Source organism: Triticum urartu, chromosome 5, assembly GCF_003073215.2.
Source record: "Triticum urartu cultivar G1812 chromosome 5, Tu2.1, whole genome shotgun sequence".
NCBI classification, from domain to species: domain Eukaryota; kingdom Viridiplantae; phylum Streptophyta; class Magnoliopsida; order Poales; family Poaceae; genus Triticum; species Triticum urartu.
In genome coordinates, this window is record NC_053026.1 from 298,199,198 (window position 1) to 298,209,018 (window position 9,821).

Here is a 9,821-nt window from a genome sequence, read left to right on the forward strand (position 1 = left end):
GCTAGAATTCTTAGACATCCTCGTAAGAATTGTCTAATATGCCGGATTTTAAATTGTCACCTCCCTACATTTGTTCCACCACGTGTTTATTTTTCTCATTCTTTGGCCGCCATCTGAACGAAGCATTCCCTCTCTAACCACAATAGCTCAAAAGAGAAAGTTGCTTCGTCCCCTATGTTAGCGGACCTCACCGGAGTCCAAAAGAAGTGGTGTGTGATGAGAAAGTAGCCTTTGCAAGGCGTGTACTGCCACAAGAGAATATTTTTTGCTTCAACTCAACACTAGCTAACACACAATCCAATATATCGTAGCTAGTTCACTTCACTAGTTCACTTAATTCAATGGTTGAGACATGGTACGTTCAAATGTAAAGCTTGATGCATATCAATCTTTCATTTTTCTTATCTAGGCTGCTGCAACAGGAGATCAAAAAGCCGAGGTGGTCACAAATCACATACTAAAGGTGCATGCGAATCAATTACTTATTTATAGCTCAGTTGTAATTTACATTGAATTACATAATTATAATAAGAATGATACCAAGTTCCTTTATTTAATTTCACAAAAAGTTCTAAGAAATGAAAAGTGATCACACTACTAATTCTTTAATTTCACTCGTTTGAATTATTGAAGGTCTTAGGGTTGGATATCTGTGCCGATATAATGATAGGAAACAATATGTTGCGAGGCATATCAGGAGGGCAAAAAAAGAGAGTAACTACAGGTAAATATAGTTCGAAAGTAAGAAACTTACAAGATGCTTATGTGTTATTACATAGCTAAATTACTTTGTACTCCTATACAATCAAACTCACCCTTTCTATGACATGGTTGTGCAGCTGAGATGCTCGTCACACCCGGACGAGCCCTTTTCATGGACGAGATATCAACTGGACTTGATAGCTCGACAACCTTCCAGATTGTGAACTCCATCCGACAAACAATCCACATTATTGGTGGAACAGCAGTCATTGCCTTGCTACAACCTGCACCAGAGACATATGAATTATTTGATGATATAATTCTCCTTTCAGATGGTCATGTTGTCTATAATGGCCCTCGACAATATGTTCTCGAGTTCTTTGAAATAATGGGATTCAAATGTCCCAAGCGAAAAGGCGTAGCTGACTTCCTGCAAGAAGTGAGTGTAATCAACTTATTGTATGAAGTTTTCCCTGATTATATATGGGTCTATTTTAAAGTGCATTATCGTGAATCACCTTCAAAATATAAAACTTTAAATTTCTAGGAATTTTCATAATGCATAATGTGTGCTCACAAGTGAAACAAATGGATCAACATATTAATATATTTCTTACAGTTTGCGTCTGTAGCAAAATATGGCAAGCTGCAGTAGTTCTAGAAAATTGTCATAAGTTGTGGGTTTTTTTCATCCCCCAAAACGTGGGATTTTTGTAATAGCGGGATCATAAATGGCTAACATGTTAAAGTTTGACTAACTATAACTGGAAATTTATAGGTTACATCAATAAAAGATCAAGGACAATACTGGATAAACAATGATGAGACATACAGATTTGTTCCGGTCAAGGAGTTTGCGGAGGCATTTCAATCTTTCCACGTTGGTCAAGCTATAAGGAGTGAGTTAGTTGTGCCATTTGACAAGGACAAAAGTCATCCCGCAGCTCTGAAAAAATCACAATACGGTGCCAGCATGAAGGAACTACTCAAAGCTAATATCAACAGAGAGATATTGCTCATGAAGAGGAATTCCTTTTTGTATATATTCAAGGCAACCCAGGTGATGATTCTAAAATCAAAATCTACAGAAGTTCAACACTAAATGATTTCTTTGGTATTCCTAGAAAAGTATAGAAGAACATAACGTACATTATCTTATTATTTCTCCTTTTTCTTTAGTTGACACTCTTGGCGATCATTGCAATGACCGTATTTCTGCGCATCAATATGCATCGTGACTCGGTAACAGATGGAGGGATATACATGGGTGCTATCTTCTTTGGGATCTTGATGATAATGTTCAATGGGTTTGCAGAAGTAGGTCTAACTACTATAAAGCTCCCGGTTTTTTTCAAGCAACGAGATCTTCTCTTCTTTCCAGCATGGATATACTCGTTGACTTCATGGATCATTAAGACCCCCCTATCCTTGCTCAATGCAACAATTTGGGTTGGGATAACATACTATGGTATCGGATTTGATCCCAACATACAAAGGTAAGTGGAAATTTTAAGATCAATGGTTTTTTAACACCTTTTCTTTGATACACCCCCCTAAACACATCAACGGTTGAGATTACCCATACCCCTTCGTAATAAAGGGCAAGATGCTCTTTTTAATGTGTTGCACAAGCTAATGAAAACAATGCAATGCTACAGATTTTTTAGACAGCTCCTACTGCTCTTCTTAGTGAACGAGGCATTTTCTGGACTCTTCCGCTTCGTTGCTGGCCTTGCAAGGCATCATGTTATTGCAAACACCATCGCTTCCTTCTGCATGTTAAATTTTATGCTCACTGGTGGATTCGTCATGGCAAGAGGTATGCAAAAGTGGCTAAGCTGAAGTCCTAAAAAAGATGTTTGAAGTGTCCAGTTGAGAAAACTTGGAAGGGGGTTAGCCCAGTTAAAAAAAGCTGAGAAAACTTAGAAAGAATTTCTGGAGTTTAGTTATGTTTGCCCCCATTGGATGTGTTATCGGTGAATCATAAATTAAATGAAAATATTTGTATGATTTAACAGACAATGTGAAGAATTTGTGGATATGGGGATACTGGATATCACCCCTGATGTATGCACAAAATGCCCTATCGGTGAATGAGTTCCTAGGTCATAGCTGGAACAAGGTAAATAGACTTCTGTGGAAGGATGAACAATCATGTCTCTGAATATGTATGGCTAAAGCATATTATTAATGATATACTACAGACAACCCCCAGTTTCAAAAGACCACTTGGAAGACTAGTTCTGGAATCTCGAGGGATTTTTCCTAATACAAAGTGGTACTGGATTGGTGCTGGTGCCTTGCTCGGATATGTGCTACTATTTAATATCCTATACAGTGTTTGCCTCACATTCCTCAATCGTGAGTCCGAAATAAATTTTATTTAGAATGTAAATAGATATCTAAATTGCAATTTTTCAAAAAACGCTGTAAATTCTAATCTCATACATTATCCTATATGCAGCATTTGACAACAACGAGCCAACAGTATCTGAAGAAACATTGAAGATAAAACAAGCCAATCTCATTGGTGAACTTTTAGAAGCATCATCGGGAGGATGGGTTAACAACAGTACAATGGCATCTAGAGGTAATTAATGGTTCTATATTAATCAATCTAAGGAAGATATAAGATAAAAAATGGACAACTAGAAATGCTCAATAACGTGACTTCCTAATCCGATAGTTGAGGTGTAATTCAAAATTATAACACTTGCATATGCTTACCAGATACTGCAGACGGGAGCAATGACAAATCAAATTCTGACCACACAACTATGAATTCTATTCCAGGCAAGAAAGGAATGGTCCTACATTTTGTACCTCTCTCTGTCACATTCGATGATATAAAATACAGTGTAGACATGCCAGAGGTATTTTCTTTATGTAACTTCTTAGGATACGGTTATACTCATATGTCCAATATGTAGAACATACATGAGTAAAAACATCACACATCATTACTTTATCCAACATAAACTGTAGGAAATCAAAGCACAAGGTGTGGTGGAGAGCCGATTGGAATTACTAAAAGGTGTCAGTGGTTCATTTAGGCCAGGAGTACTCACAGCTCTTATGGGTGTAAGTGGTGCCGGTAAGACAACACTGATGGATGTGTTGGTTGGACGGAAGACCAGTGGATACATAGAGGGCAACATTACAATCTCCGGATATCCAAAGAAGCAAGAAACTTTTGCTCGTGTATCAGGTTACTGTGAGCAGAATGACATCCATTCACCAAATGTGACTGTGTATGAATCACTTGCATTCTCTGCATGGCTCCGATTACCTGCCAATGTTGAGTCCTCAACAAGAAAGGTTTGCAAAGAACAAAAAAAACTTTCTTTGAATGTTTTCATAGTATAGAAGTACATATATTAGAAAAGTATATGAAACATGATTAATTGAGAAGACTCATATTATCAACTGACAAGGTTCACTAAAAAGAATTGTCAACTGATATTACAAGGTAATGCCATGTAAAGTGAAAAATGGATCACAATAGAATTTAAGTTGAAATGTCTGAGAAAGATATTTGGAAGTGCTTGTCGATCACATTTATTTACTAGTCATATCTTGGTAAGGGATACCATATCTACTATCTACTTTAACACATGAAACCGTGTGCAGATGTTCATTGATGAGGTAATGGAGCTAGTGGAACTTAACCCCTTAAAACATGCATTGGTTGGATTACCTGGTGTGAGTGGATTGTCAACTGAGCAGAGGAAAAGGCTAACAATAGCAGTGGAGCTAGTTGCTAACCCTTCTATTGTTTTCATGGACGAACCAACATCTGGACTGGATGCACGGGCAGCAGCCATTGTCATGAGAGCAATAAGGAATACTGTAGATACAGGAAGGACTGTTGTTTGCACAATTCACCAACCGAGCATCGACATATTCGAGTCTTTTGATGAGGTACTAAATAGAGTCTGTACACACATTAAAGGGTAAAAAAACTAAAGCAACATATGAGCAATTGCTAATGTTTCTGAACCGTATTAATACACGATGGTTTGTGTGTCTTTGCAGCTCTTCCTGATGAAACGAGGAGGTGAAGAGATTTATGTAGGCCCACTAGGTCGACACTCGTGTGAATTGATCCAATATTTAGAGGTGACGAAAGGAAACATAAATTAGTCTATGTTTAGATATGAAGTGTCATACTAAACAAAGTTACTGAACTGCTTTGGTTCTACACAGGCTATTGAAAATATCAGAAAGATTAAAGACGGACATAATCCTGCAACATGGATGCTGGAAGTTACCAGTACAACACAAGAACATATAACCGGGATTAACTTCAGTCATGTATACAAGAATTCTGAATTATATCGGTACTTTTCTTGTTTCATTACTACATAATTTAATAATTTAATAATGTCATGCTGAAAAACTATAGCCATGATACAATTTGATTTAAGCCACGAGATCTTATATTTCAAAAAAGAGCAACAATTAATATATTTGAACAAATATGCATGACTTAAAATATATTGAAATCATAGATCACCCATTGTAAAAGCATGATAATACTCGTGTGTCAATTTGATCTTCTGCAACCGAAGTTCATATATGTGTGACAAATACAATTGACAAAATAGTTGTTTACAATGTGCACTAATATTATCGGTTTTGTTGCATCTCAGGAGGAACAAAAAATTAATAAAGGAGCTAAGCACACCTCCTGAAGGTTCAAGCGACCTATCCTTTCCAACCCAATACTCACAAAACTTCATCACACAGAGTTTTGCTTGCCTGTGGAAGCAAAGTTTGTCATACTGGAGAAACCCTCCATATACCGTTGTGAAGTACTTCTATACTATAGTACTTGCACTGTTGTTTGGGACAATATTCTGGGGTATTGGAAGAAAAAGGTAACATCATATATAATAAATTAAATGAAGTACATGATTGTATATATAATACTCCCTCCATCCGATATTAGTTGTCTTAGATTTGTCGAGATTAATTCGGTACGGAGGTAATAGTTGTTAAGGAGATTACTTATGGTTCCCACCTTTACTCTTGCAGACACAATCAACAAGACTTATTCAACGCCATGGGATCCATGTATTCCGCAATTCTGTTCATGGGGGTGCAGAACTCTACCTCAATTCAGCCGGTTGTGGCTGTTGAGCGCACAGTCTTTTACAGGGAAAGTGCAGCTCGCATGTACTCACCTTTGCCATATGCATTGGGACAGGTAAAGTTTCTTTGCATTAACTTTCATCTATAGTTATGTAATGTCTCGACCAAACTCACCGGTTCACCTGCCGATTTTTGGCTATTGCACTTGGGATCTAGACCGGTCCCACACCGATTTTTGGCTGTTGCACCTGGGATCTAGACTGGTCCCACATACCAACATTAGTCTTTTCTGTGCATTTTTCCTCACTCATGTGCATCTGGGATCAACTTTTCAGTCGGTCACCAATCCTCAAATTGCTCCAAGGGGTCAACTTTCCGGTCGGTCACCCATCCTTAAATTACTCTAAGCCAAGCACGCTTAACTTTAAGGTTTCTTGAGGATGGACTTCCAGAAAAGAGGTCGCACCTTGTTGATATGAGTACTATATCATTCCTATTAAACCGGAATGTCATAAGTTATTTTATAGGCCAAATAAAAACAAGACTATGGAGTTTAACAAACAAAAGGCGTCACATTTTCATGTATAACATCATATATGAACGCAAGCATGTATATTTTTCTTCTTCTTTCTTGTGTTCTGGAGTGGGTTGATACCATACTTGAACTGCTTATTGTATGTGGTGGTAATTTGCTTTATATATAAGGCGGGGCGAAAAGCCTTTTCAGTGAAAGGATTGAGTTCATATTGAATTACAGCTAGAAAAGATGGTATATATAGTTTAACAAATATCTAAGTGGAAAGCAATAGTAAAAAACAATAAGAACTAACATCCTTCCCTTTGTAGGTTGTAATTGAACTTCCATATATCCTTGTCCAGTCCTTAATATATGGTATTCTAGTATATGCTATGATTGGGTTCGAGTGGACAATTGCCAAGTTCTTTTGGTACCTGTTCTTCATGTACTTCACTCTAGCTTACTTCACATTTTATGGAATGATGTCGATGGGACTGACCTCAAACTACAATGTTGCCTCTATTGCTTCTGCGGCGTTCTATGCTCTCTGGAACCTTTTCTCGGGATTTATTATACCAAGAACTGTAAGTATACTAGTTGCTCTCAATGTTTTAACTTTCTATACTTCCCCATCTAACCAATAAACAAAAATTTCTCCTTCTTTTCCAAATATTATTCAAACTCTTATTCAAAAAGTGATACTATGTTAACTGGCTACTTTGCTCTATAGAGAATCCCAATATGGTGGAGATGGTACTATTGGCTCAACCCTATTGCATGGACACTCAATGGTCTGGTCACTTCACAGTTTGGAGATGTAACAGAAGAGTTTGATAATGGAGTGCGAGTATCCGAGTTTGTAGAAAGCTACTTTGGGTACCATCAGGACTTCCTGTGGGCAGTCGCTAATGTGGTCGTCTTATTTGCTGTTCTCTTTGCTTTCCTTTTCGGACTCTCAATCAAGCTATTTAACTTCGAAAAGAGATAAGTGATCAAGGAAGAGCATATCCAAGTTTGATCGAAGACTAGCAGAGACAATACAATAGGACTATGTCCTTTTACTTGTATTGGATACATTTGAATATTACTGGGAATATTAGACAATTTCATGATTAACTCTACAATATAAATCATGATTAAAGTAACTATTAGCATGTATACCTCTAGCATACTAGATGGATTGAACAACATCGTACATGTAGCAGCAACCATAATTAGGGAGTAGATCGAAATATGTAATCGTTTGTAGATGAAAATAGTTGTGGTTGCTGACGACGTAATGTTATTGTCAACAAGTTATCCAAGAATGGTCGAAGCAGATGTGTGATGCGTCCCTGCCTAACTTGGAAGGAAGGTGACCCACGAATGTGAACAATCACGTGTAGCGCTTTCTAAAACCCAGTGTAGCGCTTTCTAAAACCCAATTGCCCTCTCCTAGTACAGGATCACAAGAGCAAGATGTTCCGGGGACCTGCTCTCGAAGTCATTGGTGCATGCCTACGTTTGGGATGGAGTAGATTAGCATGGCAACACGACCAATAAGAGGCGTGAAAACCCTATCTCAATTTGTTATGTATTTGGAGATGTCCGATAGGGCTTTACTCTTATAAAGGACGTTAGCGTGGGCTCTACGATGGCAAAGAGGCCCTCCGCCGTCCGTTTGCGGCTGGCTTGACGTGAGGTCCACTTGAGAGTGATGTGAAATATTGATTTGCCCGGACTGCTCAGACCCGGGCGACCTGGCTTGGCGGTCCATGACGAGTGGACCGCAAGTGCGCACATGACCATAGTCATGCGACAGCTCGCGTCGTGCCTACACCCAAGCGCGATGGCCTAGCTGGACCCGCCTCTTGGCATCTTCGCACCTGTCGGCTGGTTTGGTCACTGCAGTCGGGATGTGTGGTCCACGCTCCTGCGCCATCTGCGCCGAGCCATCTGTTCCGCAGTGGCATGCCATGAGGGCCTCTCGGGGCTCTCCGCGTTGTCCGATATGCTCGGATTGCATGCACCTAGACGATCCGATTGGGTGGTCCTTGACGAGTGAAATGTTGGGCACACACGGGGCCACCGTCATGGGGTGGTTTTGGTTGCGCCCTATCACGCGCGAAAGCCGAGGCCGAGGCCTCCTGTCAGTGACGCACACCCGCTCCTGGGTGGAGTCTCTAGCGCCAAGCGGCCACCCATCTGGGATCCTACGTCGGTGAGGGTGCCATTTGTGTCGTCTGGTGCACGATGGCCTCCTGCTGTTGGCTCTGGCGTGGTCCGCACTGTTCGATCGACGCAACGTCCCACACCTGACCATTCTCCCTTGGGGTCCATGACGTGTGCCCCGGGAGCACGATCGGGGCCGCGTGTCTGCGGAGATTTTTGTCGCGCTCGTGTGCGCTGTCTTGCCCACTTCCTGTCGTGTGTCGGGCAAGACGGGTCTGTGTGTCTATGTCACTTACCCTGGGTATGCGCGGGTGAAATGCATTCGCTTCTCGATGGGCTTCCTCGTTCGTGGGAGCCAGGTCGGGCGTGACCGCTGGTCGTGAGGTGCTCGACCTCTTTGAGTCGCGATGAGGTGAGTCAGGGTGTTTCAATTTTCTACAAGGTCGGTTGAGTTTTCCTATAAATTTATCATTGTATGCTATTTATTGGTCAGTAACTTTGTTGTCAATGATCTGGGAAGAGCTGTTCTGGATGCCCAATCTTGGATACAAGGAGTTGGGCTTTTTCGTTTTCGTAGTGCTCTGGCTCGTCAAGCTCTTGTGGATCATCCACCGTTCAACCTGGGCAATGATAGATTTGTTCGGTTTATCCCGCATGATGAGGGCGTAAATTACAGAGCAACGCAGGGTTTTCGCCGTGGATGGGTTATGTTGCTGGGTGTTCCTCTGGATTATAGGCGCACACAGTACCTTGCGGATGTAATTAGCACGTTTGGTCGATTTCATCATTGGCATCAAGATGATCCCATGCTTGTCCGATCGTTGGCTTATGTGTCTTTTCCTACGCCGACTTTGGTTCCTCGCTCTGTGACTTACAGAGAATATGCAGACTTTGGTGGTGCTAGGATCTCTTGGTCTGCACCTGTCTATATCCTGTCAGCGGATTTTGCAGACATCTTACCAGCAGATGAAGACCCCATGCCCTTCAATGGCAATCCGCACCCCCTCCCTGGCAATTTACAGTTTGACAACCACAATTGGGTTATGCTAGAATTTCCAGAGCTGGGTTGGAACGATGTGCCACACCCTGTCAATGAGCAGCAAATCAATGATGTGCACCCGGTTCATGAAGCTATGCAGCATGAGGAAGTTCAGGAAATTTAGTCCCAGGAGTCCATTGTTCTGCAACCTTCAGATGATTCAGTTAACAATATTGACAATGCGGCTGAGGTGGCTATCTTCCAGCCCCCAGTGGGACCACATCAACCTCCTCTTATGATTGGGCAAGTTCTCACTTTCTATGGACCAATTTTGCCACATGTGATGCAGTGGCAGCGCTCATTTGAGAAGATGTGGCC

General features: G+C 40.9%; 1 protein-coding gene across 2 annotated transcripts; it reads left to right on the forward strand.

Annotated features, from left to right (window-relative positions):
• The first annotated feature begins 363 nt into the window (after positions 1-363).
• On the forward strand, positions 364-7,426 carry LOC125555915 (ABC transporter G family member 53-like). Of its 2 annotated transcripts, none has more exons than XM_048718718.1 (18): positions 364-463; positions 634-724; positions 840-1,141; positions 1,481-1,762; positions 1,882-2,198; positions 2,361-2,521; positions 2,721-2,824; positions 2,907-3,063; positions 3,167-3,292; positions 3,433-3,575; positions 3,688-4,020; positions 4,333-4,623; positions 4,738-4,821; positions 4,909-5,042; positions 5,355-5,582; positions 5,740-5,911; positions 6,643-6,897; positions 7,044-7,426. In XM_048718718.1, exons 2-18 carry the CDS (start codon positions 664-666, stop codon positions 7,299-7,301), a joined length of 3,408 nt encoding a protein of 1,135 aa, XP_048574675.1. In that variant the 5' UTR covers positions 364-463; positions 634-663; the 3' UTR covers positions 7,302-7,426. The 2 variants fall into 2 exon arrangements, with proteins under 2 accessions (XP_048574675.1, XP_048574676.1); XM_048718719.1 differs by having other exon boundaries at positions 3,496-3,575.
• The last annotated feature ends 2,395 nt before the right edge of the window (positions 7,427-9,821 follow it).